Genomic DNA, 27656 nt, shown 5'->3' with positions numbered 1-27656 from the left:
CCACTGCTCTGATTAGTGTCACGCCGGGGACGAGTTTGCACAGCATAACAGGATACATGAATTATCATTAAAAATAATATTATTATTTTGCTGCTAATTATTTGCTATTATACTACCTGCAGCCAGAGCATTAGCCTTTCCCTGAGTTAACTGTATTTGCTTTCCTAGGAGACTCCAGGCTCCCTGACATACATGTACGGGGCCAGGACAAAAGGAAAAGGTTAACCCAGATTTGTCACTTAACAGCAATGTGAACAAGGTCCTTTTCTGTCCCTGTCTCATTGCAGATGCTTCACTGAGAGCTCTGCTCATGCTGCCGACCCAGAGGTGCCGGGCTAACAAACCTCCGCTCCCATTAGAAAAGTGCCTTCAAATCACACATCTCATTAAAATATGCAAATGCCTTGCTCCAGGCCGGCCCCTCCATGGTGAAGGGGCTCTGGAGACACAGCCTTCCCGGAGACCTGCTTCCTTCTCTCTTGTGGACAGAAAACTCCCAAATGTCAAAACCAATTTTAATACCTACAGCCGGCTCCGTGTTCGCCTGCCGTCTCCTTTCCCCGTTAGCCAGGCAATGCTTTTCCAGGCTCTCCAGGGATGCTGTGGGCTCAAAATTCGAAGCTCACAGCACCGGTGCGGTGCATTCCCCAGAGATGATGGGCTGTCCAGGCCCGCGGCACAGCTCGGTCGCGCAGAATTTGGTTGCTAACAGCTTTGGTGGAGCGCCTGGAGATCCTTCGAGGACTGTGTCGGCACCTAGCATCGATGCTTTGTGTTGCACATTTGTGAGGACGAGGTATAACATGAGAGCATGAAAAGCTGCCAGATTCTGTGGGGTTTTGTCTGGGATTTTGGCGATTTCTGTGCTTTTTCACTGTGATTGCCAACACCCTCATCTGTGAAAGCATCTCCACCGGCTTTAGGAAACAAAGAGCAGTCGCTGTCTTTGCGTGGTCCCTTAGCAGCATCTCAGCACTCGGGAGAGCCGTTGCGCCCCACGAGTAATAGGAAAGCACCCAGCTAAGAGCAGCCAAAGTTAGTTCAGGAAACACTCTGCAAATATCGTCTGTGCTGCAAACTGCGCACAGTCACTGGGACTCCTGCAGAGACACCATGAACGCAGCGCAAGGACTGGGTTTACAGCCTGACTTTTCAGCCAAGAGCTGCATGGTGAAGAAATACTGTTCAAAGCATCTACTACTGCCCAGCCAGGCAGCACTTCTTATTTGAGAGAGGGAAAAGAAAAAAAAAAAAAACTTCGTTGAGAGTTGCCTGAAACTCTTGGTCTGAAACCCACCTTAGGAAAAGGACGATGAGATGTTAGCTCATTGGGTGAGACGCTGGGCCAAAGGTAGTGACAGCTTTTATGAATCCCCCCCTGACCTCTGCTGAACGTTGCAAAGCAACAAACAAAGCTATTTAGTTCCACCTAGTGTTTGCCAAAGAAAGAGTAAGGGTCTCCAAGGACAAGGGAAACTGAGGCAACGTGATCTGCCCGGCATTTTGGGCCAAATGCCTCCATCCTGACTCTCTGAATCTCTCCTGTGACCACTCGAGCAGACTTCTTTCTTGCAGATCTCAGGACCTGCCACTCTGCACCGTCTTCCTGAGCGTGTCCCCAGCACCTTTTCCAGCCAGTGGGCGACTCTCTCCAATGCCCCTGCAAGGAGGCGCTCAGCATGGCAGAGGACAAGACACACAGGTCTAAAGCATCCACTTTGCCAGGCTCTGCCTTGAACAACTCAACGTCAGGAAGCTTTAAAAGACTTTTTGTCACAATCTGGAATCCTGACACAGAGACCCCCAGCACCCCCGAACCGACACCACTGACTTACTGCAACACCTGACGGCCACCAAGCAAAAGCTTTCACTCCCTTTAAACCCCTGGCAGAAACACCTCAAGGCACAGTCCAGGTTATATCTCCCTTATACAATGCTTCTACGTCTCTAAGCAAAACAGGAGACAGATCTTGGCTCCCACTGTTTGTGATCTGCAGTGTTTATTTCACCAAAAAAAATAGTAATTTTCATGCAGAATCTTTTGGTTCATAAAACAAGTTGTTTGCCACCAGCCACCTGACAACCCTCCCCCCATAAACCAAGAAATAAAATGATCCTGCATCCAGGAGTTAGTAAAAGAAAATGAACCATCCAAATCTAACAGAGAACAGTGGTTCCTGTCATCAGCTTCAATACTGAATAACTTGGCCAATAGAGCGTCATCTGGAGTTCCCATCTCTCAGGCAGTACGCAGTTGGCTCAGGTCTCTAAAATGCGTGTCTGGAGGAACAGACACGCTTGCTTGCTTTACAGTATTCGAGGACTCTCCTGGGGTTTAAAACAGGGGGACGGAAGCTGCCACATCAGCATCTTTAACTGGGCTATATAAATATAAAACATCAATACAAACAGATTCTTTGTACAGAAAATATCATCTCACAAGGCACTAGAGTGATAGCATGGCCGGTCGGGGTGGGCTCTCCACTGGGGACTTTTCAAGCTTCCGGTGAGTGACGGTGTCGGAGGCGGGAGGGGACAGAGCAGCTGCTGAACGTGGGACCAGAGAAGTCCTGGTGCTGCGTCCGAGAGCAGCTTCTGACTACAGCTGCCCAAAAGATGCCCCAGCAGTGCTTTTTTTCTGGACGGCTAGTGTTTTTCCTTGGCTGTTGTGGCGTGACCTGGGGGTTCTTATCTCATTTGGATGGCTTTTGGTTTGGTTTGGCCTGGAGGGAGTTGTAGGTGCATAGATCTCATGGAGGTGTTGGGTACTGCTCTGTCTGGCTCTTTCCTCTGTCTTCATGCCAGCAGCCCAAGCCGGGTCACCTTGGCCGAGAGGAATGAGTGGATGATGAAGACAATGGTTTTGGGGCAGGAGTGAAGGTCCAATTGCTGCAAGAAAGGAATGGAGGGACACGTGCAATGGTAAGGGCTGTGCTCAGAGTAGCCAACTTTCTCCTTGTGATGGCAACAGCTCTAAAGTGTGCCATGAAGAAGCTGCAAGGGAGTTGGGAACCACTGAGAGCCCCCCAAACCCCACCATGGCTACACTGGGGCTCGGCGAAGGGCCGCAGGCCATGGAGCGCCAGCACGGAGGGAGCACAGCCCCAGGAGCAGCAGGAAGAAGCCAGCTCTCTCCCCACTCTTGCCGGGAAGGACAGGAGCTAAGCAGGGTGCTGGTGCCCTCCTCCAACTCCCCTCCCAGAGGGCCCAGAAGAAGTGCAGGGGAAGTGAAGGCATAAGAGAAGCCTCGGACAAAGCCAACTCACAATCTCTCCCTCCGGTCCACCAAAGTCCAAGTAGAGCATCTTGGTACCATCGTCAGAGGACATCTGCAGCTTCTCGAAGGGCTGCTGGAGCAGGATTGTCTTGCTGAGCCCAGGCTCCGTGGTGAAGATGGTGAAGCCTTTGTCAATGTGGATGGACAGGGTGCAGTCCTGCCCATTCCACGTGCAGGCTAAAGGAGAAGAGGTGATGGAATCAAATGGGTCCCACCAGCGCCTGCCCCAGCCTCCTCTGGTTACCTCCTGGGTGGCCAGGAGCTGGCTGAGCTGGGCACCGTTAGGCCCTTGCATGACCATATGGGCTTCAATGACTGTGGAGCTGATGACTGGTGTCTCCCAAGCACAGCATGACCAGGAGAGCGACTCTCCCGAGGCTGAGTAGAGCCTGCCCCAGCGCCTCAGCAGTGGTGTCCCAGCATGGGGGCAGCTCTCCCTGGGCTCCAGCTGCCACCCACCCTGTGCTGCGAGTGGCTTGCACGCTTGGGGGCCTGATCCCAGGCACGGGGACAGGCCCAGGGGACTCCCACTGCCACCGCTCTGCATCCCTCCAGGGCTGTGAAGCCGAGCTCCACGGTTGGCTCAAAGCCCACAAGCCAGGGTGACCTGTGCCCACCACCATTGCTCTGGGCACCCTCTGCCCTGCCACGGGGGATGTCCCACTGCGGGGCGCGTCCGCCTGACCACGGTGGGGGGTCCGCAGTCCTTTCTCCACTGACCTGCGGAGACCTCCTGGACGAGCTCGGCCGCGCCGTGGGTGCCGTCCACCAGCATCCGCGTCCACAGGGCCAGGTCGCGGTGGGTCTCCAGGCTGAAGAGGTGGGTCTGCACGCCCAGGCGGGTGCCGGTGCGCAGGGCGAACGAGAGCTCGGCGTCGTACAGCGGCGAGCCCTTGGCCGGGCCCGAGTGCACCAGCCTGCCGGCGGCGCCCCGGGCCGTCAGCGCCCGCTCCGCGCCGCTCCGCGCCCCGCTCCGCGCCCGCCCCGCGGCAGCGGCGGCGGCGGCTGCGGCGGCGGCGCGGTGCGGCCGGCAGGGGGCGCTGCAGCCCCGCGGATGGGCCCGGCCTCCCCCAGCCCCCCCCGCAGCTGCGCGCCCGCGCACAACTGCGCGCCCGCAGCCCCGCGCACGGCGCGCGCACACCACGCCGCGCAGCGCGCACGCCCCCTGCACCCGTGCGCAGCCCCCGGCACCGCACCGTGCCCATGCCCCTCTGCGCGGCGCGCGTACGTGCCCCGCGCGCCCACCGCGCCCACGCGCCGCGTGCACGGCCCTGCCCTGCGAAAGCGCACGCCGCCCGCACACGCTGTGCGCACACGCACGCGTGCACGTGCATGCACACCGCCCACACACTGCACACGCACTGCACACAACCGTCTGTACTGCCCGCTCCCCATGCACTGCACACACACACTGTACACACGCACACACATGCATGCACACACACCCCGCTCACACCCCTGTGCCTGCACACACCCCCACGCATTGCGTGTACACGCACTGCACACACACAGAGTACACACCTGCTAAACGGCACCCACCCACCCCTCTGCACCGCATGCGCACCGAAACCACCCACTGCAGCCACCCACCCACCCTCTGCACTGCGCACACACACACACACACACACACACACACAATGCATGCACACACCAGCACACATGCACACCCCTTCTGTGACCAGACCCTCTGGGGATGCCTGTCTCACTCCTTGCACCCCTAGGCCGTGGGGCACCCCAGCCCCACGCCGGGCCCGGCAAACACCCCGCTGGTGTAACGGCTCCGTCCGAGTCTGCCCACCCTGCTGCCACCCACCCCGAGCAGGGTGGCGGGGGACGTGCAGCCCCCGGGTGGGCGTCGCGGGCTCCGGTGGGCACGTCTGCCTCACCTACCTGGTGGCTATGAGGGGGTAGTTGTGCGTCGGCTTGTTCAGGGCATCCCTGTTCTGCGGGAGGCTGTTGTAGAAGAGGAGATCCTTTTCGGTCAGGATGGCCAGGACATTCCTCGTCCCGTCGCTGGGGAGCTGGGAAGCAAAGGGTTAGTGGGACTCAGTGAGGTCCGGCCAGGAGGCTGCCGGCACAGGGCAAGGCCAGGGGCTGCTGCAGGGACCACCCTGGCCAGCTCCACGTCCCCCTGTCCCCAAACGCACATTTCCAGGTGGGCCACAGCCTGGAGCAGTGGCTGGACGCAGGGGACCCATGGGACGGGGAGAGGTGCTGGGGCAAGGAGGGCTCGCTTGCCTTAGCCCCCCCGGCGCCGTCTCCCACCACCCTGCGGCCCTGCGTCTCCCTCCCTGCCACCGCTCTGGGGTGGCACGTCCCCACCAGCACCGGGGTTACCTGCTCCGTGAGCCAGCCGACATGCTTGATGTCCTTACTGCCCGCGACGCTGGCGCCGGCCAGCTGGGCTCGCAGCTCCTCCTTGACCCTGGGAAGCAGGGCGCTGGCGTTGGCCTGGATGGCGTTGAACCACGACTGGGCCGTCGCCTCGTCCTTCGCCCGCAGGAAGAGGGGCACGCGCCCATCGGCCGAGCACACTTCCAGGTATCTGCAGAGGCACGGCCCCGCTGGGTCCCCGCCGGCAGCTCCGGCGTCCCCCCCCCACCGCCGCGCAGCCCAGCCCCACGTGCTGTCCTGCGCCCGCGGGTGCTGGAGGTCACCGGAGCCTTGCTGGTGCCCCCGTGGCCCCGACGGCCGGCTCTGCCCCGCAGCCCTGCGGGACCGGCCGCCCCGGGGCAGAAGAGGCAGCCGCAGCCGTGGAAGAGCCCTGCCTGGCCTGGCCGGTTGGCCCTACCTGTGCTCCGGGTCGCTGGGGAGACACTTGCGGGACACGTAGCACATTTTTAAAGGCAGGTTCTTCCCTTCCTTGAGGTCTCGCAGGGAGAGGATGGGGGAAGCCTGCTTCTGGAGGGAGGCGGCGGGAGAGGGGTCCCAGCTGACGGTGGCCCCGGAGGAGGAGTTCTTGAAGTACGGGGAGATCTCCTTCATGTACTTCACTGCAAGGGAGACGGGCCGCGGCTGAGGGCAGGGTGCCGGGCGCCCCGGGCGCCACCGCAGCCTCCTGCCAGCCACGCGGAAACCCCTCGCCACCCTCCCCGCGCCGGAGCGGCGCCTTGCTCCGTAACCTCTTCGGGGAGGCGAGGATCGTCACCCGTGTGGGGACCATGGGGCCGAGCACCTGCTTTGCCTGCGCCCCGTGTCGACGCCGGATCACGCCGCGGGGTGCTGGACAGCAGGGAGGGCTGCCGGCGGGAGGTGACTTCCAGCATCCTCGAAGGCCTTTCCCCCTTTTTCCCTTCCAGATGTTGTAACATCTGTAAATGAAGGATGCCGGAGGCGTACGAGGAACCGGTCTCGTGTCCGGTCTTGCAGAGGAGCGGCCGGGCAGCACCGGCGCAAGGATGAAAGGTCCTGAGAAGACCCTTTAGGTGCTCGCCCTGAGGACAGTCCCCCCCATCGTTGTCTCGTCCCCCCCGCCCCCCGTAGCCGCGCTGACTCAGCTGTGCGCAGGGCGTGCTGCTAACCACAGCAGGGGATTGAGCGGGGTTAAAAATAGCCCCTTCCTCTTTTTTTTTTTTTTTAACCTGGATCAGCTCACAGATCCGATTCCAATCTGGTCCCCCAGTCAGCCGGGGCAGCGCATGGAGGCACGGGGCGGGGAATGGGCAGGAATCCCAGGCCAAAATTACACAGTCCAAATTGTGCTGGTACAGCCAGTCCACCAGCCAACTAGGAACAAAGCCGTAATAGCTCCTAAATACCATGGCTTGGCCCCAGGAAAAGCCTTTAACTGCATTCATGCAGCTCACATAACCCCTGGCTGATTAGTTATGAACTAGGGACAAGAAATCATCTTTAAGTACCCAGCGAGTCTGGCTCCAGAGCCAGAGCCCTCAGAGTCGTGCTTGTACCGCAGCCCAGCTCCGGAGGTTTAGGGGAAGGGGGAGATGAAAGTCGCTGAGAATTGATGGGGCCCCAGGGCTACATCCGAAAAATTAGGTCATCAGCTCTCAAGACTGATCTACAGCACGGGCCAAAAAACTTTGGCGGAGCGCAGAGGAGCCGGCGAGCCCCGCGGCCCACCCCGCCGGGGGAGCCGTGAAGGGGTCGCTGCGAGCCGGGGGGAGTAAAGGGAAGGGACCATTCGTGGTCCTGCCCTCCGGGTGGGGACGCTAAGGGTCAGCACGGGCCGATGGTTGGCTTTGGGCAAGGCGTTTCCTTTGGTGGCCCTCCCAAAAGGAGCAGGGGACAGACTTGCTCCTGGTGCCGCTGCTGATCCCAAGCCATCGCAGCCGGTCTAAGCACGGGAGCAGCTGCAGCCCCGACTGCGGGGCAGCTCGGGGACGGCTCGGGAGCGCCGCTGGAGGGAGGCTGAACCAGGCAGGGGGGACACAATGGAGCTGTGAGAATTTGGCTTCGCAGCAAAGTATTGTAGGTGGGTCATGGGCAACTCCGGACCAACTCCACCACTGTGCCAGAGCCGCTCCGGACCAGAGGTGCTGGGCAGATGCTCCTCAGCTTAAAGCGATTTCATGCCAGACTAAAGCCCTTTTCACACCATCAGAGAGCCTCTGCACACAGAGCTATTATCCGGCAGCATCATCTCTTGTTGCACGGGATTGCAAACACCCAGAGGTGTCGCGGAGCCCCGAGGGAGGGAGCCGAAAGCTGCCACAGCCCCCCGACTCCGAGGGCAGCAGCGAGGCCCGCGACGCAGGGGCCCGACTCCGAAACACCCGGCTGGTTCCCTTTAACGGAGCGGGCGGCTCTTCACCCCCCCCCGCCAGGCCTGACTCACGTTTCCCGGCCCCCCCTCGGCGCGCAGTGAAAGCTGCTGTTGTGCGGTCAGGCCCTGACTCCCGAGAGCCGGGCTGGGGCTTGGCCCCGCACCCACCCGGAGCTGCCGGCGCGGCACGACCCGGGGCCGGACCCCCCCAGCACCTCCCGGCTCCTCTCCCCGCGGGGTCCGGGCTGGAGGCAGGGAGAGGGCGCAGGGCCCGGCGGCGCCCGCGGGCATCCCCCGAGCCCAGCCTGCCCTGGGGACCCCGGCCGGCTCATTCGGTCCCCATCATTCGCCCCCCCTGCGCTTGGCACCCGGCTTGGGGCTCTGTTTCATTCCCAGTCCAGCGAGCACTCCAAAACCTCAAAGTCCCGCGGTCCCGCGTGTGAAGGCAGCGAGCCCTCGCTCACTCGCAGAGCCACAGGGCAAACCCGCAGAGGGCAACGGGAGCCGCGCGGATCGGCACGCGAGCGCGGCCGGGCCAGGCGCCCACGTTTGCTCCCGACTCCGCAGGCGGGATTGCTAAGGAGGGACCGTTGGCTGTGAAGGTTTGCCGTCCGGCTCCTCGTGGGTTTGCAACGTTCTCCACCACACGGGGATGGCCGGAGGAGCAGAGGGGAGGGGAGCAGAGCCCCGGAGGCAGCTGCGTCCCAGCAGCGCGGCCAGGACCTGTTGGGGGCTGCCTGTCCCCGAGACGTGCAGAGCCCAGCGGGGCAGCCCGGCTGGTTACGGGAGCACCAGCGGGCCGAGCAGAGGGGACCGCAGCGTCCCACAGCTGCTTTCGGGCAGCGCCGCGGTGCAAGCGCAGCTGCCTGCAAAAGTCCCGCTGCCCGGCCGCCTTGGCTCACCCTCGGGCAGCAGCACGAGGGCAGGGGAGGTCACGGAGCCTCTTTCCCTCTTTGCCCCCAGATCGGAGCGCGCTGTTCCCTGGCGGCGCGGGCATCCCGGGAAGCCGTGCCCGCCCGAGCCCCCTCCCCAGGCGCAGCCCGCGCGGGGCCGGAGCTATAAATGGCCGCGATCCTGCGGCGGCACGTGGGTCGGGTTACGCCGACGTGGCCTCGCAGCCGGTGCAGCGCGGGGCGGAGAGGAGGCAGCGCCGGGCTGCAAGCCTCGTGCTCTGCGCCGCCCGTTATAAATAGCCGCCGCTCGCGCACCGGCATCTGAGCTGCTCTGGATTTTGCCCCGAGTCATTAATCTTGGCAGCGGGACCTGCCATTATTCAGGTGCCTGGGAACTAATTGGATTTCAAAAAGATATCGTTCATATTCTGAAACACGAGCCGCACCGCCGAGCCCGCGCCAACGTGCGGGTTTGGCTCCGGGGGCGAGCGGAGCCGCGGCAGCCAGGGGCAGACCCCGGCTGGGGAGGACAGCGCTTTCGGGCTGCGGGGAAGCGCTGCTCAAGGGCGCGCGCTTTTTGGACACCTAGCCCTTGCCCTTTCCGCCCCCCAGCCCGCGGAGCCCCTCGCTGCCGGTGCCCACGCTGCTTCCCGGGTCCGGGCAGCCCCTCGCGCCCACGGGGTAGAAGCAGCGAGGTAGAAACAAGGCAATCCCGCACCACCTGTCTTGCACGTCGTCTCCACCGGCTTCCCGGGCACGCAGAAGACGTCACTGGCATTAGCTCGGCATCGGCTGGATCCCGTCCCGGGCGGACTCCGCTCGCTCGGGGAGGAGGAGGAGGAGCAGTGCCCGCGCTGGAAAGGGCCTGCAGAGCGAGGGCAGAGGTGCACGGAGCAGACGCTCCCTCTCCATCCTTACAAAGCAGATAGCCAAGGCGAGGAGTTTCGCGGAGCGGGCTCGGCAAGGCTGCCCCGCTCTGCGCTGTAACGCGGGCACGCGGCCACCGGGCACGTGGCCAGCGCAGGAAGCAGCCCCCGGGCTGCCTGTCTCTCCACCCGCCCCGGGACAATTTGCACGGTCTAATTTCTGCTCTGCTTTTCCAGCCTTTGAAATGCAAACTGCCCTGGACAGGCGGCTCCAGCGTTCCCAAGGCACCGGAGCTGAACGGTTGCCAGAGCTGGTGTCTGCTGCTGCCGTGCTCCCCAGCACTGCTGCTCCTCTCCCACGAGGACCAGTGGCCTCCCATGGGACATGGCTTTCCCCAGCCCTCCCGCGAGGCGTGCAGTCCCTGCCGGCCATCCCTCCTCGTCAGACCAAACCCCATCGGGGACATTTCTGCAACGAGGAGGCTCTCCGAAGCTGATATTCCTCTCAGTGTAATCCAGCCGCGGGGTGCCCCAGCTTCGGGGGTTCCCGTGTCCTCGGCTGGGGCACAGGCCCTGGAGGAGCAGGGAAGGGGGGTCCCTCGCTTGGTGGCAGCCCAGCCGGCAGGCTGTCCCCCACGCCAGGGTCTCGTGTCGGCAGCTCCGCTCAGGGGAAAGATGCCTCCAAAATCCAGGACATCACCTCAAGATCCTAACTCCTAACCCAAGGTGTCTCTAATGCAGTACATGCAGGCTACCAACCCGGCGCTTTCTGCAAGAAGTCCCCCTCAGAATACATCAAGCGTGGGGTTGGGGCCGGCTTTTGGAGAGGACCACCAGGCTAACAGGGCTGATGGCCCAGCTGGAGGCACCCACACACGGCCAGACGGGACGTGACCTTGCAACAGGGGAAAGAGCCTCACAACCCTCCCGGCCACAGCCTCGGCGGGACCATCGCAGTAGCAGGAGAAAGCGCGTGGGATGGGGAGCGTTGCCGACGGCGGAGCCAGCTGCACGGGGACGCGGGACATCTCCAAAGCAGGGCTGCCGTGCCATTTCTGGGGAGCGAGTTGCTTTGGATCACCTGGGGAAATAAAGAAGTCTTCGCAGGAGACCGAATTTCAGGCGGGATTCAGGTGCCACCCCAGGTCACGATTAGCCATGCACCAGCCGACAACGAAGCCATAAGAGGAGCATGAAAATGAGAGGGGCCACCAAAGGCAACGCTGCTGTTTTTATAGCAGATTGACTTAAACTTCTGCCAGTCTTTTTACTGCAGCGAAATAGTCTGCTACTGAATGGATTAATTAATTACATTCATCTCATTAAAGCAAGCGATTCGGACCATATTATGTATCATCTCCACCACTGGCAACTCTAATTCTTATACTGGATTTTTTTTTTTAATTAACATTTTACAGTCCTTGGGCTCCCAGGCTGGCTGCGCTCTCCTCGTTAGCCAGCACCACTCCAAAAACCACTCAGCAGAAATACTGCATCGCTGCTCTTGATTTAAAGCCACTTCCAGCAGGAAAAAAAGCCTCCGTGGCTGCCGGCCCAAATCCGCACAGCCCCTAAAGCGACGTTGCCTCCCGAGGCAGTGCAAAACGGTCGCCCCTGCTCAGCTTCCCCAGCCAGGAGAGGGGAGGGACGGGACCTTTTAACCACGTGGGGCTTTGCAGGTTTGCATGGAGCAATATTTCAGGTTTTGGGGAAATGGCAAAGAACACAAGTCTCCAGAGGAGATCAAGGTATCAGCATCTCCTTGTGGCCATGCGTGCCCGAACGGCTGCCTTTGCACAGAGCAGGTACAGCCCAGGGGTGTCCCAAGCACGGGGGACTGCTCGAGCACCCCGCGTACCCCAAACCCGGCAGCGAGCCACCTCGGGACGGGAGCTGTGAGGCTGCATCACCTGCACAGGGACCGCAGGCTTACCTGAAGGCCTGAGATGGGTCCTGCTTTCCTCACTGTACTGCAGTTGACATTTTTTCTCAGCACTCCAAAAAGGGGCAAAAAATGTTCAAATCCTTATTTTTACACCTTGGGTTGACAGTTCCTCCCTCTCTACCAGTGCATCCTTTCCAAGGGAGATGTGAGAGCCTGAAGCAACCTTCCCTGCTGCTCTCAAGCCGGAGTTAACATGCTGTGCACCACGTGTCGAGCTCCTGGCTTTGGAGGACTTTGCCAGGGAGCCACAAACTTGTTTACAGCATGAAAGCCCCAATCCATGGCCCGGCAACGATACTGGAGAAAATCTTTGTGGAAGGCACCAAAGCCACCCCTCACCCTGTCCTGCGAGGAAAGGACACGAGGAAAGGCTGGGGAGCCGCAGCAGCTGGGCACCAAACCCACGGCCGCGTTGGGGCCACACGGACGAGGACGTTTATCATCGCGCCTTTCGCCATTACTCCTCTCTTAGGCGCAGGGCACTCGCAGCATAAGGCCGTGCGGCTGCCCCGGCCACCCCTCGCTCAGCGCTCACCTGCCGGACCCAGCATCGCCGGTCAGCAAAGGTGGGGGCTTTGCACGCAAGCTCTCACCTGTTTAACAACGAAACCCAAGAGGCACATTAAATACTCCTGGAAGCATTAAGCAAGCATCCCCTTTAGGGCTAACGCTGCCTCGGCTGGCCTCCCGCTCCTCATGACCATTTGCTCTCTTTATGTGCTCCCAAGCAGAGGGCAGGTGCAAGAGGCAGCGCTGACCACTAACCCTGCAGGTCGCTCTGCAAGAGCGGTGCCAGCCGTGGGCAGCGTCCCTGGTACGCTGGCACGCTCTGCTTCAGCCAGGTCACAGCATCATAAAGATCACAACACGGATTCATCGCGGAGAGGTTTGAGATTAAACTACCAGTCAGGGCTAGGATGGGTCTTGGCTCTTCCTCCTGAGAGCCAAGAGCTCTCCAACGGCGTCTGTGCGGCATCTCAGCTCAGAGAGCTCCAATCATGAGCAGACAACCCAATGGGAAGGCTTCCAGCAGCCAGGCAGAGAGGTCTTGGGGTGGACAATAAAACCGGGGCCAAGAGGGAGCTGGTGGGCTGAGCACAGACGAACTTCAGCTAGACAGGATCACACATGACTTACGTCAGTCAATGGACAGGATCACGGCATGCTGAAATGGGTGTCAGCAAATGTATATCCCCAGAGAAACCGTGAAATGACCTATAAACCTCCAAGAGCTGAAGAGCGTATGCTTGGGTGCTCTTCCTGAACATGCCAAAACGCAGACAAAAGGGGACAGAGAAACACTGCCTCCCCCAGCATGTCCTTCACCAGTGGGTGGGTAAATTATCCAGCCGGGCTGCAGCAAAACAGCCCTGAGGTGTTTCCAAAAAACTCACCCCGTTCAGAGCAGGGGTTTGATACAGTTGGCGGGGCTAAGAAGGGCTAAGGGCTCCCTGGGCTGGGCAGAGGACACGTGAGCCGGAGCCCTACCTACCGGCCAGCAGCCAAGACATGGAGCAGGCACGAAGCACCAGTCACGGCCTCTTCCAGAAACTGGGGTTCAAATCCTGCCCCAGGCTGCCGAGCGCAAGGCTCCCTGCAAATACGGCCTGCAGAAGGGCCAGCCAGGCCGGAGCGAGGCGGACGCCAGGTTCGTGGAGGGTGGCGGAGCCGTGTCCCCTGCCCGCTCTGCCCTGGGACGCCGTGGTGGCAGGGCAGCCAACTGCACCAAAAGTCCTACCCCAAGGGTTTTCCACTGCGCCCACTCGTGCTGGCACAGGCCGTGGGAGGTTTGCCCGCTGGCGGGCTCTTACTCGGGCCACGGCTCCGTAGCCACGAGGGGTGTGCAGGGCTCCTGGATGTGACAGGCACCCTTCGCTGCGCCGCGAGGCCATGCACACCCGCGGCACCTCGCTCCCCAGCGGCGCGAGAGCGGAGGCGTAGCTCCATGCAGCATCTGCGCCGCGAGCCTCCCTGCCTGCTCCTGGCAGCCGGCTTTAGAAGGACCCGGTTTTCAGGAGTGGAAGAAGCAGGAGAAACTATCCTGCTTAATTCCCTCCCTCTAAGCAAACGAGCTCCTCCATGCAGACTTATGCAAAGCAGCCGGCAGTCGTGCACGCAGCAGGCACCCTGCTGAGCCTCTCGGTGCCTCAGCCGTGCATCAGCGCAAGCCCACGGCTGCCTGTTCTGCCTGCTAACATGCCTTCAAGCCCAACTCAAAGCACAAGCAACACTTCTTGCTGGAGGGAATGAGCCCCTCGTGGGCTGAGACCCCAGCCCTTGCTCATGGCGCGGGTCAGCACGGCGGCCCGTGGCCTCCCGCAGCCTCCCCGGGGCCGCCCATCCCTGCGGAAAGCAGCGCTCCGCTACCGCAGCCCATCGGGACACCGTGAGGGTCAGACGCTATTTGGGGCAAAAGCCCGTTAGCACGAACCACAGCGAGCTGCGGCCGTGCAAACCTCCCCGCCAGCCCGTCCGCCGCTGCGCTACTGCAGCTCTGCCACCGCCACGCCGGCCTCACCTTCGCCCCCGCCGGCGCGACGCTCCCTGCAACTCCCCGCCTGGCTTCGGGGCTGCGTGAACGGCACGGCTGGCTGCTGGCTACCCAGGAGGTGCAAACGCCAGCTGCGCGAGCCCTGGAAACATCAAGCCCTCTCTGGCTTCGTCTTTTACTGCCCCCACGCTGCATTAATCAACCATTCCCCTGCCAGGCGCTGCCCCTGCGCAGGAAAAGCATCTGCAGCTCCGCACGGATCGGCAGATCCGCTGCCTCGTGCTGCGCGTGGCCTCGTGCGCTGCCCAAACTCTTCCGGGGCCGGGCCGAGCTCGCCACGAGCGCCGCGAGGTGCCTGCGGATGCGCGGGCGCTGTCGCAGGGACTGCACGCGCAGGCAGAAAGCTTGGGCTCGCGCGGCGGGGACGCACGCACCCGGCGCGCGCACGGCCTTTCAATCCAGCCTATTTTCCCAGCGAGAGCCGCGTGTGGGGGGTGTTGGATATTCCACTGCCCCTCCTCCCTCGGATGTGGGGGGGGGAGAGGTCCGAATTCCTTCGCCGACGTCCTTGGGATACTCTAAGCTTCAGAAAGAGCCGCAGACGAATCACTGCACGGGAGCTGCTTTGCAGAAGGGGGAAGTGGAAACACGAAGCCTGGGTCGGACACAGACCGCAGCTCGGCCTGGCCAGACGGGGAAGAGCGCAGGGAGCAGGAGGAGGGGAAAACTTGTTCCAAGGGCTCGCGTTTGCAAGAGCCCAGTTTTAAGTATCCCACTACACAGCAGATAAAAGGGCCGGACGCAAGCAGCCCGGCTCGCGTGCAGCCGAGGAGCAGGAACACCTCTCCTGGGCCTCCCCCAAAACGCTCTCCTCTGGTTTGAGGACGCCCCCCATCGCCGGCGAGCCGTTCCCTGCCGCGGGATCCGCCGCGGCCGCCCTGCTCGCCCGCGCGGGGGGCACCCGCCGCCCAGCCTTTGCCCCACGCCGAGGCGGCAGCCGGCTCCTTCTCACGCAGCCCCTGCCTCTTCCTTAAAAGGGAAGCGGCAGCCGAAGGCGGCGTTTTCCGAGCGCCGCGGGGGATTCCAGCGGCCCCGCGCAGAAGCCAGGCGGACGGAGCATCCCGGCTGCGAGGTGGGAGCCGGCGACGGGGCAGAAGCCTCCTTTCGCCCCAGCTCGTTCGCCCGCTGCCCCCCGCGTCGCAGCGGCCACCGGCCCCGGCCGCAGCAAAGCCGCGAGCTGTTTCGGGACATCACACGGCTCTTCCCCGTGTTTCCGCGGCAGGAGGCACAGAGACGAGCCCAGGAGGGAAAGCAAAGCCCGGGCTGAGAGGGGCGAGACGGGGCCAAGAGGACGGGGACCCTCGCGGTCTCTGCGCGTCGTGCCCAGAGCAGGTTCAAAGCCTTCACTCCTGGCTTGGTTCATTTTCGTGTTTAAGCCACGAGAGCGCGCGTGGCACTTCCTAGGGCTCAGAGCAGCCGCCCACGGCCGGGGACGGTCACATCTGCCAGGCAGCGCTGGAAGCAGTGTCTCAAAAAGGGCCGGAGGCCTCCCTCGCTCAGGGCTTTCTTTAATTAAGCCCTTCCGAGCTGAAAAGCCTGCAGGAGAGAAGATGCCACTTCTCCCGGGCAGGGCCCGGAGGCCAGCGGCGACGGGAATCGCACCGAGCCATACCCAAACGCGGCCGTTCCTCGCCGCACCGCGGGAAACCGAACCTGCAGCCGCGCAGTTCTCAGCCGCTGCCGTTCAGCTGCTGCTGCTGGAGGGTTTTCCCCTTTGTGGATTAAATTCTGAGCAACTCGAGACAGGCACGGAGCCGCAGCCTGGGCAGGATGCTCAGCCCTGGACCCGCTTCCTGCCCTCGGAGCACCCAAAAAGGCGATCGGCACATCCGGCTTGGGGCCGTGCTCCGAGGCCGCGGCCACGGCGCGCGAATCCAAGCCCCGGGCGCCACCACCCACCACTGCCTCAAAACCTCCTTCCAGTTCATGTCGCACATTATTTTCCATGGTGCCAGCTTCACTCTTTGGGTATTTCACGTTTCACACCACACACGTGTCTCTACCCCCCGCAACTGCCGGGGCTTCCCGTGTTTGATCCAACTAGTGCTCCAAAGCTGAGCAACCCGAGCACTCTGCCTTCTCCCTCCTGCCCCCCTTTAGCTTTTCTGAATTTCAAACTTCCAAGCTATTACTTGGTCAAGAAAGTCCCACAGACCTGCGACAGCACCAGAAGGTGCTGCAGGCAGGAGACTTTGAGTTACACCACGCACGGAGGTGAGACATCTGCCAACACAGGTCCTGCCACAGATCCTCAGTTCTGTTGCTCCCTGCTGTTTGCAGTTCGCTCCACGTGCTGATACAGCACAGGGACCTTTCCTGGAAAAGCTGCTCCTGGAAAAACTGCTTGTCCTTGCACTGAAGCCATTCCCAGGGCAGCTGGAAGGATGTTTACCAGCCTTTCCCCTGCCATGGAGGCTCTCTGGACACAAAGCAAGACAAAAAACTAAGGGGAAAAATAAGGTAAGACGGAGCAACTCTCCCCAAAATAACAATGTAATATAAATACAGGCAAACTCCTTGTGTAAATATCAAGAGAGCAGCTTGGCACATCCAGAAAGTCTTGGCAGGACGCAGAGAGAGGTATCTGCATGTCATCATGCCCGGCCAGCAACAACACCAGGGATCTGCAAGCCCGGTTCAGCAGCGCAGGGTAAAATCTAACAGGCGGCACTACTTCTGATACTTGGAATAAATGAATGTGTTAGCTCTCAGCTCTGCCATTGGGGTAGAGCTCTCCCAAAAAGCCACCAAAGCCCATCCCCCTGCCCACTGGCCGTGCAAGGAGCACGCAAACCACCCCAGCCACAAGGCAAAGAGTTCCTGCATGGCCGGTGCTCCGCCGATCCGCTCGGGGCCACGTCCCAGGAGCAGCGCTCCCAATCCGGAGACCATTTTGCCCTGTACTTCAGAGCACATATGTTGCCTTTTGATCATTTTCCTAATTAGAGTAAGACAGAGTTTTGTCATCTTTTGAAACGCCTCTTGCAAACTATGCTCAAAACTACATCTCCAAGAACAAACTTTGCTAAGAGGAGAAAGGTGGTAAACAGACAGTAGGTGCGTTAAATTCCCAGTATTGGATTTTTGGCAATTATAGAAAATGTGAATGTAAGAGAAGTCGGAATTAAATTCAAAGTAGGGGAGGGTGCCAGGGGCTGGTTTCCAGGTTCTGAGTTGAACCAGCCCAAGCCTGGGGTCGAAGCAGCTCTTCCTTCCTCCCCCCGACGCTGACCACCACGCTGCCGTGGGAGGGAGAGGTCTCTCTTAGCTTTTCATTGGTGGAAAACTTTTGAAGTTTTGCCTTACTGTAAATTAGAGAAAAGTCTGAAATCCCAAGGAGTCCCGGAGGAAGAGGAAAACTTTCGCCCGCAGCTCTGCTCTGTGCTGCACCAACCTCCTGCCTCTGGCCACCGGGACCCTGCCGCCTCCAAGCACCTTTCCTCCTCCTCCACCTTTCCGGGACCCCCGTCTGGGGTTGCACACCCGAGCCCAGCACCGGCCACCAGCGAGGCCCCACGGCGTCACTGCCCCACGGCCAGCCACCAAGCACACCGCAGCGGTCTGCACGCGGAGCGGGGCCGCGACGTGCCCGTCTGCTCCGGGCCACGCCGGGGCCGGGGTGCCCCGCGCAGCTGCGGGGGCCAGAAAGGTCACGGGCACCGCGGCGCAAAACAGGCAGCCCTCGGGCAGGCACGCGGCGTCAGAAAATCCTCCCACGTCTCAAAACAAATTCCCTTTACAAGGGCAGCGCAGGAATAACGCTGTCCTCAGCACGCTTGTCACCCCGCTGTCTTGTTTGCGCTGGGCCGCCTGACTTTGCGTGGGAGGCACACGCCGTGCAAGCGCCCACCCGGGCTGCCTCCGGCGGCCGGCAGCGGGGCTCCGGCCGGACGTCGGGCTCGGTGGCCGGTGCCTCGCTGCGCAGCCCTGCGGAGGTGCCGCGGGCTGGGACGCGCGTGGGACATCTTCCGAGCTAACTGAACCGGCGCGGGGCTGGCACGGAGCGGCCTGCCGGGCCGGGGGGGCGCGCGGCAAGGCCCTGCGGGGCCAAAGCGAACAACACAAGGTTCTGCAGCGGGAGCAGCCACCGGCTAGCACATGCCTAACCTGGCACGACCTCTGTGGCCCCCGTCCCGGTGCCGCACGCGGAGCGGGCTACGCGGGACCTGCTTTACAGAGAGCAGAGTTTGGGCAGACTGGACGTACGGGGGGAGGAACGGTGCAAAGCGCGGTTTGCAGGGACGACACCGCAGCACCCGCCGTCTCTGCCCAAATGAGGGTCCCTCCCTCGGCGCTCGGCGCCGGGGGGCCGAGCAGGTCCCTGGCAGAGCCGACCTGCGCAGCGAGCTCGCCGGCTCCCGCCTCTCGAGAGCGGCCGCCAGCGCTCTCGATTCGCCCCTCGCGGCACAAACAGCGCCTTTCAGAAAGCTGCCGGCTTCCAGCTGTTGGGCTGCGGCCGGGAAAGCTCGGGGACCGGGAAGCGCCTGCTCGATGTTAAGGCCCTTGTGTTGCTTTTTGCCAAGCCTTGGAGCAAGCCCAAGCGCAAGAAAGGAGCAGGAAAGTCCCCGCTTCGCCACCCTGCGGGCTGCCCCTGCTCGGCGGGCTGTCGGCAGCGCTGTCCCCCCTCCCGGCTCCGCAATCCTCCTCCCGGCCGGCACAAACACAGCCCAGCTGTGCCCGGCCCCGGAGGAGGTTTAACCTCACCTCCGGGGCCACAGGAAGGAATGGCTTGTCCTCGCATCAACTCTGCGCACAGACACTCCCCCGCACAGCTGAAGACTGGCCCCTCTGCGCCACGCCGGCACGGGAGCGAAGGGAACGGGGAGGCTCCCGGAGAGCCAGAGGGGCAAAGAGCTACAACCACGGCATGCATTCTCACTGGGCTGCAGCTCTGGTTAATCCGAAACCCCCACCAGCTTCTCCAGAGTTACGCCAGCGAAAGCAATCAGCCTCTTCGTGCAGAAGTTAAGAAGCGGCGTGAAGAACGGTTGGCATCGCTAGCAAAACGCTCCCAGCTGGGCCTCCTAGCAACCTGCCCAAAACAAAAAGCAGGGCTCGGAGGGACGGGAGAGCAGGGCCAAGGCTGGGCTTTTCGCCGGGGAGGAGCAGAGGACAGCGCCCGCGAGCCCAGCCCGCACTGCTCAGCCTGGACCCTGCCCTGCGGCTCTAGGCTCTCGCCAGCTCGGGGAGCTGCTGCCGAGCTGCCCCGGGGACCCCCCCGGCCCCTCCGCCGCCTGCGGTCCGAGCGGCGCCGGAGGGGGAGCAGGAGGGGTGATGGGACACCCCGGCCCAAGGCAGGGCTGTCACCTCTCGCGCCACTCCTTAGGGCGCACCACGTGCCACGGGAGCTGCAAGGGAGCCCCGAGTGCATGTGCTTCCTAAACAGCCCTGCCGGCAGGGAGAAGCCGCGGGAGGCGCCGGGCAGGGCCGTGCCAGCCCGCTCCATCCACACTGCCGGGCTGCACCCCCAGCAAACTCAACCGCCCGGGCGGTTGCACCTGCCCCAGCACCTCAGCAAGGGAGATGGAGCTGCATGTGCAAGGATGCCAGGTCCCATGAGTGGTCAAGAGCCACCATCCCGCTCCAGCAAAGTCACCTGCCTGCAGCCCCGCAGCATCTCTCATCGCTGCGGGAGGTCAATGGTGTCACCTACAAGCTAACTGAAGATACCATGGCTCGTCATCATGGGAGCCAAACCTATCCAGCTCTCCTTTGAAGCATACCTGCCGGGAGCTTTAATTTATTAAGCAGCCTAGCAGGTCTCGTCCGAGCTCAATGAACGACAGCCAAGCCCCTGCCGGCAGCTGCCTCCCAGGAGGGCGACCTTGCAGCGCTCTCCCTCCGTCTCGGCTCCAGGGGAGGCGGAGGAGGTTGAGCAGGTCCGGGAAGAGAAGCTGCTCTTTAGAGGAAGGGCGGCTCATCTTCACCTCGTGCAGGACCTTCAGCAGAACAGAAGCGCAAGCCAAAGTAAAGGATGAAAAGAAAACAGCAGAGAGAGGGAGGTCTGGGTACAGCAGGCTACAGGAAGGAATTTCACAGACTCCAAGAGAAAGAGCTTCTTGTATTTCTCTTTGGTCAAAGAAAAAAAAAACAACTATCGGCTCCCAGCAGCTGTGCAGAGCAGCACATTCCTCAGGCTGAAATGTGGTTCTGCGGCTCCCAGGAGAGGAGGAACCCATAGCGAAAAGGGCTGAGCAAAGCTAAAATTAAAATTTGGAGATGATACAGTTTAGGGAAGGACCAGGAAAGAAAACACCGCGGAGGTCATTTGGAGCAGAAGACACAGCTCTCTCTCTTGTCTAAGCAAAGCCTGGGGAGCCCAGAGCTCTTCCCCAAACTAAAAACCTCCTTTTGGGATCTGCAGCCCTACCACTGTGCAGGAAATTGTTTCCAGCACAGAGACTGTCTCTGTTAGCCACAGGTAACCCGTCAGGAGGTCAGAGACATCCCCCCAGCTCCGCTCCTGCACCCAGGACGGTCCTCACCTGCACCAGGTTCCCATCACGGCCTGCAGCCAGAGGGCAAGGACTCTGGCTCCTCGCTCTTGTCCTGCGACCGGCTGCAAGGGAAGGACCCTCTCAGAGGATCTGGCTCAATTAGCAGAGGTGGGAGCAGGCCCACAGCTGATGTGACAGATAAAAGCATCTTCCCTGAGGGAGAAGAGCAGGGTGCATCAGTCCGGGCTTCCTGCAGCCCTTCGTCCCAGCGCACTGGACCTAAGCCCAACCTCCAAGCAGGGTCTGGAGGGATTCCCGTGGCGTGCCAGCCCATGGGAGCCTGGGAGGCAGCAGGAACTGGCAGCTGTGGCCATCTGGGACCTACAGGAGCCCCATTTCCACATCTCCACCGGCCTGGAGTGACTGAGCGGAGCTTGGGGTCAGCAGCGCTCTGCTCCGCTCCGAGGGCGGTTTTACGACGATGACTCCCAGCACGAAGCCCTTCCTGACGACAGGTGTCTGGCTTCGGTTTCCCATGGGACGGCGAAGGCTGCGATCCCCAGGATGTTTTTAGCCTTAGCCACCAGACCCGGGGGTCTGCGGTTCGGATGCACGCCCCGCGCTCCCGGGCACCCCGCTGCGTGCAGACACGCAGCCACGCACCGCCGCCGCCCACGGCCGCTCTGGTGGGGCACCTGCTCCGGCAGCTGCGCTTGCAGCCCCCGGCTTCAAAACCTCCTGAGCTGACCCTCCCTGCGCCTCAGCTCCCTGCTCCCTCCTGCCTGCCCGAAATCCACTCTGGGAAAACCCAGGGCAGAAAGAAACGTTCACAGCAATGAGCCGGGGTGATAGCACGCACTCTCCCCGCCGGCGTAAATCTGCAGAACCACATGGCCTCACTCCCGCCAGGGATGTAGAGTTAAATGAAAACCATGGGAAAACCAAAGAGTTTGCCATTGCCCCATGAACTGTTCTGTGGGTGGCACCATAAGACAAAAGAGTTGCAAAACCCATAAAGACGTCCCACGCTTCCCATCACTGCCCGCCTGTGGTCCCTGCAGCGGGGAAACAGCAGGGCTGGGCTTCAAGCGGTGACATGAGCAGCACAAGCCGTTCCCTCCGTCTCTGGAGGGACATCCCGGCAGCTATTTCCAGCTCTCCGGATAAGCAGATAAGCCAGTCTGCACGTATTGTTTTTCATTTAAAAGAGCATGCAAATGTATAGGCAGAGGATGTGCCACCCCCAGGCTCCCGGCACTGCGCTAGCGCAGCCCCGGCACGGTGGAGCAGGCGCCCTGCACGCCTGATGTTGGTGCACATCTGGGCCGCAGAGCTCCCGGCAGCGCCGCGGGCTCCGGCAGCCCGTCCCGGCGGGGAGCACGGCGCACAGCCCCGTGGCGCTGGCAGGGGTGACAAAACCCCGCGCGCCGGCCAGCTGGCAGAGCCGGCACAGGCAAGCTTCCCTCATGTTAAGGCTCTTCAGGGCCCACCCCGAATGCTTTGGTTTCTGCTCCCACAAGGACCGATCGAGAGATGCGGGCCCCGGTCACGCTCCCGGCAGGCGGGTCGATTAACCTGGGATGGTTTATCATGCCGAAATAGAAACGACTAGGAAACAGCATCCGGGAAAGCACATCAGCCACGTCACTGCACGCGCAGGAGCGGAGGGAGCAGGAGCGCCCACATCTCCTACCTTCCAAGACCACTTCCTTGCCAGTCTTCTTCAGCGCCTGCACCGCCTCGTCGTGTGTTGCCTCCGAAAGGTCAGTCCCGTTCACGGAGAGGATGGCGTCTCCCACGTACAGCGCCTCCGTCTGATCTGCTGCCAGCCCCTTAAATATCTTGGATATCAGGATGGGCATTTTATTCTCTCGGCCGCCTTAAAACAGAAAAGAAAAGGCAATTATGGGTGTTGTGTGCACATACAAGCATGTGTGTGGACAGGGGGTGCTTGGGTACCAGCTGGCCTCACCAAATGTGCATCCTTCTCCCAGGCCACAGCCCTTCCTTGCTGGGACTAGCCCATAGCTCGGATGAGTCCAGCATGGATATAAGGACAAACTGCCACTGAGGCTTTATACAGGACATGAAGGTAACTGCTCCAAAAAACTAAGAGGAAATCTGCAGCCATTCTGAGAGCAAACACGTACCCTCGCCGTCTCCCCATCAATTTTGGCAGGGAAACCATTTCATTATTTGTATTATTAACTGCGCGTGTTGAGTGACCGTCTTTATGATGGACTTTATGATCTAACAGATAAGACAGCTGAATGTTTGGAGAAGTGAAAGAGCCAGAGAGAAGTGAACCAATCTGGATATTTGCTCCTTTCCACACAGTAGCCCTATTTACCTGCTCTTCCCCATTCTTCAACCTAAAAGGATGCTATTCAAACACCACTGGAGCGCGAGGAGATCGATTTGCACATTAACTTTTGAACCTGCAGGGAGATCTGAGCAGCGTTTCTTCACGTGAGCTTAGGAACAGCAATGCAGCAATTATCTTTAAGCCTCTGCCCTGTTGCAGGAAGAAAAGCGTTACAAGCACTGGTACGGAGCAGGGACCGGGATCACCAGGCACCTGATGTCCTACACCTAAGCACAGCCTTTCCCACAGAGCGTCTCGGAGATGATCGGTTGTCTCAGGGGGAGATCGTGACCCCAACTGGCACAGCAGCAGCATGCCTAAGAGCAGAAAGTTATCGCCGGCTGCCCCGGGGCTGCTCGCGGTCAGTGCCACAGGCATTTCCTTGCTCAGATCTCTGCCAGATCTCGCGCGGAGCAGAGGACTCTGCTCATCAGCTGTCAGAGAGGCCTCTGCAGGGGCCTCCGTGAGCTGCTGAACAGATCCCTATAGCAGCGATTCCTAATCCGTGCTCGGGCTGCGGACGTGGACAGCCTCCCGCCGGGGGCTGGAGCGACTGTCTGACCGCTGGGCGTGCTGCTCTCCGACGGCTCCCGCACGTCACCCTGACCCAGCAGGGAAGGGAAGCGCAACCCCTCTCCCTCCGTGGCTCCCCCGGCCCCTCCGAAGAGGGCTGCAGCCGGGGGGCTTTGCCACAGCACGAGTCACCACGGGCCCACAGGGATGGCTGAAGAGTTAGAGTCCTCGCGCAAAGGGCAGCTCGCTGTGCCTGGGGTCTGGCTGCAACGACACCACAACCAGCAGGGTCTGATCCTGACCGAGCCACTTTAGGTCCTGCCAAAATAATTATGCGCAAGTTAGGTGAAGGGAGAGGGAGGAACCACCAACCGGAGAGAGAGGTGGGAGAAGCAACGGGCAGGCAGGCAGTGGTACCACGGTGGAAGTGATGAAGCAGCTCCACCGGCTGCGAGCGGGCTTCCAGTGCCACTCCTCAGTGAAGAGACAGGCGTTTGCACAGTTCACGCCTGATTCTTCCACGGAAAACAGAGCCCAACCGGAGTGAGAGGAAAGTTAGCACAGGAGCAACAGTGCTGGCCCAGGGTTTTTGGAGCCAAGTGACTGTACCCAAAACACATCTCAAGACAGGACACTTAGCCCTCACCTCAACCCTACCAGGGCAGCTCTAGATGCGCAGGTCTCAAGGAGCAAACAGACCTGCTCTTCAGCATGATGAGGGGGCAGCAAAAGTCAAGGGGACCCACACCTGGCTACAGCGTGAAACTGAGGGCTGGGGATGCTGCCCAGGGCAGGCAGCAGAGCAGAGCATCCTGCCCTCTCCAGCAGCCTGCTCGCACGGGGCTACCTGGGCAGGCTCCCTGGGGTGCGCAGAGCCAGGGCAGGGAGCAGGGCCATGCCCAGGCCTCAGCAAGCTCGTGACACGGCTGATGTGTGCAGCCAGGCCTGGGAGCCTGGAGTCGTCCCGGTGCCCTTGACCTAACCACAGTCCCTGTGTGTTCCCAGATGCAGTATCAGCCCCTGAGCTCCAGCCATGTCCCCGGAGCAGCCTGATGCGAAAAGCAACGCCGGCCTCAGCCACCTCCACCCACACAGCACAAAGCACAGCTGTTGTTTGCACCAGAAACCAAGGGGAGGCATTTCTTCAGCATTTTGCAGACGTCGTATCTTCAGCATAACGGCCTGCTGCCTCGCACCCTTGCCCAGGAAGAGGGAAACGGGGCCAGGCCTGCGTCAGCCAGAGCAGGCTGAGTGAGCACCAACCCTAGGGCTGCACGGCGCCAGCCCCATCCCACCCCCGGGGCCGCCACCAAGAGCAATATAAGGTTGATGAGGCTGGAAGGAGAGAAGCAAGAGGCACTTCTGTGGCCTCAGCCCTGGGGCACTCAGGCATTTTGCAGTGAAGAGTCCTCAGATAACATGAACTGCCCTGAGGGCTGGGGCCAGGCCTCCTGGGGCCAGGCTGTCTGACCACTTCTGCTCTGCAGAGAGCTGTAAGACCTAAGCTGCTTTCACACTTCCCTTGATACGTGCTTCTGTGGTAAAGTTTGAGGTTAAACTGCAAGAAATTTATTACTTTTTAATGGGAAAGTGTCACCACCCCAGTTAAGAAGGAGCAATGCCTTTCCCCTGCAACAGTGGTGGTCACCTTCAGAGCTGCGTGACCAGCTGTGACACTTTATAGCTCCCATTTGGGATTACTGCTGCTTGTTTTCCACATATTTTTCACTGCAAAAATAAAGTTTTAACTGAACCAATAACATTTCTCCTTTCCTAGGAGAGCCACAGAGCTAGCAATAACTTTGCAGCCAAGGGATTATCACAAACGGCGTTTTACACTTCCCAAAAGGAAGCAGTGGCAATCTCAGGCATCCCATGGTGGCAGACACAGCGAGCAGCACGAGAGAAGCAAGCTGGTGTTTTGATCCAATCCCAGCAGACAGGCATCCACATCACAAAATCTCCCTGCGTTGGGCATTTCTACAGCCGAAGCAGAAGCAGGAGGTTGAGGCTAAATTCCCTCCGACCACCGGAGGCGAAGCCACGTCAGAAGGTAAGATTCATACCACCACTGCCTATGGGCCACCAAGCATGCAAACTGGCCTGCCGTTACATTAAATTACAAACTCTCTTACCCATGCAGAGGGACGGACCTTTGCCCATGGTTGACTATTTAATCCCTCTTTCACTGAATTTCTAACAAGCTCAGAGCTGCATGAAAAACAAACACAAGAAGAAATGCAATCCCTGCCCCATGAAGTTTTCAGCCTAAAGTTCAGGCAAACCACCAAGGAGCAGAGAAACTTGGGAGGGGAGCAGTGGAAAGGAAAACAAGAATTATAACAACAAGGCTTCCCTGCTGCTCAGCCCTCCGAGACCGGACATCTTCAAGCTTGAGAGTGTTGTTTTAATGCCCCAGCTCTTAGGTGGTACTCTGTTTCTGGAGATTCTCAAGAACTTTACAAAGGTTACAATTATTTTCTTCAGTTTAAAAGGGACATTTGTCAGCCCAGCAGACATGGGGTCACTGAGGAGACAAAGACAAGCATGCAAGGACCTCTGTTTGCTACAAAGGGACAGCCTTCCTGTAACGTGGGTACCCTGCACGTCCCATCTGCTTCATGAGACATCTCCCCTACCAGGAAAGTGCCAGCGTGTGCAAGGTCGCAGTAGGAGAAGAAACTCCGCCAGCCCTGGCTCCCCAGCAAAAAGCTGCAAGCACCCCCCTGCAGTGTCCCAAATGCAGGGGAGGAGAGCCCTGCTCCTGCTCAGGGGCTCCCGAAAAGCTGGCCTGTCACCCAGCCTCCCCCCAGCACTCTGTGCGCTGAGCTCTCCAGGAGCCACCTGGCTCCAAAGCACCGCTCTTTGAGCACGCTGCAAACATCCTTCAGCCCCTTCGTACTCCAGCTTTCACACCTCCCACCTTGCCCTTCCTCATCTTCCGTTCTGCTAGGTTAAGAGCCTGACCGAGGCGTGAGAACCCCAGTTCCTCCCCGGTTCAGAGAGATCAGCTCTGCTCCTGCATACGGTTTGCATTCAGTGAAAACGTGGAGTCGAGCTGCAGAATCCAGCCTTGAAAAGGGGACGGCAACAGGTCCCTTCTCCCGAAATCCCCGTCTCGCAGCCCTCGCTGAAAACACCCCGCTCCGCCGCGAGGTGCATCACCTCTGCTTCGGAGTTTGAAGGTCAGACCCGCGGAGCAGCCGCGGCCCGCGGAGCACGGGCGTCCCCGGCCGCCGGGGAGCCGCTCGCCCCGCTCGCCCCGCGCGCCCGTGCTCGGCGCTGCCGCCGCCCCGCGCCGGACGCCGCCGGTGGCGCCGCGCAGAGCCCGGGCGGGCTGGGCGCGCTCCCGCGCCGCCGTCGGGGCCGCAGCCGGGGACCAGCCGCGGCGGGTGGCGGGCGCTGCCGCGGCCCCCGGCCCTCACCTTTGATGCTGATGCCGAGCCCCCCCACGTCCTGCTTGACGACGCGCACCGTGCGCCTGATGTTGGCCAGCGCCTCGGGCACGGCGGAGCTCGGCTCGCCGCCGTTGAGCTGCGCCGGCGGCGCCTCGCCGGGGCCGGGGCCGGGGCCGGGGCCGGCGGCGGGGCTCACGGCCAGCACGTCCTCGGCCAGGGTGAGCAGGACGCGGAGCCACTGCCCGCCGGGGCCGCGCAGCTCCAGCAGCCCGGTGCGCGGGGCGCGCCTGCCCGCCGCCATCTTCCGCGCATGCCGCGGGCCGCCGCCGCCGCCGCTGCGCCGCCCCCGCCGGGCCGCACGGCTCCGCTCGGCTCCGCTCGGCGCGGCTCGGCGCGGGGCACCGGGCACCGCGCCGCCCGCCGGCCTGCCCCTGGGCGGACCCGGCCCGCCCCGCCCCGCCCCGCCGGGCCGCGCCGCTCCGCTCGGCCCCCCGGCAGCCTCCCCGGCGCCGCGATCCCCCCTGCGGGCCGCGGCAGCGCCCCGACCCGTCCCGTCGGGGAGGGTCAGCGCGGCGCTCTCGGTGCGCCCCTGCCCGGCGCGGCTCTGGCCCGGGACGTGCTCGGGTCCGCGCGCTGCTCCGCGCCCCACGGAGGGAGCCGGGCCCCCGGGTGCTCCCCTGCCTGGGCC

General features: G+C 61.4%; 1 protein-coding gene across 1 annotated transcript; it reads right to left on the bottom strand.

Annotated features, from left to right (window-relative positions):
• Positions 1-1970: 1970 nt before the first annotated feature.
• Positions 1971-27269, bottom strand: SNTA1 (syntrophin alpha 1). Its single transcript, XM_067307496.1, has 8 exons — positions 26996-27269; positions 22386-22571; positions 6069-6270; positions 5615-5822; positions 5168-5298; positions 3998-4194; positions 3267-3454; positions 1971-2889 (listed from the first exon to the last, which is right to left on the bottom strand). Exons 1-8 carry the CDS (start codon positions 27267-27269, stop codon positions 2797-2799), a joined length of 1479 nt encoding a protein of 492 aa, XP_067163597.1. The 3' UTR covers positions 1971-2796.
• Between the last annotated feature and the right edge of the window lie 387 nt (positions 27270-27656).

Source organism: Apteryx mantelli, chromosome 18 (assembly GCF_036417845.1).
Source record: "Apteryx mantelli isolate bAptMan1 chromosome 18, bAptMan1.hap1, whole genome shotgun sequence".
Taxonomy (NCBI): domain Eukaryota; kingdom Metazoa; phylum Chordata; class Aves; order Apterygiformes; family Apterygidae; genus Apteryx; species Apteryx mantelli.
The sequence above is the reverse complement of the archived record's forward strand: the minus strand, read 5'-3'. Positions and strand labels throughout refer to the sequence as shown.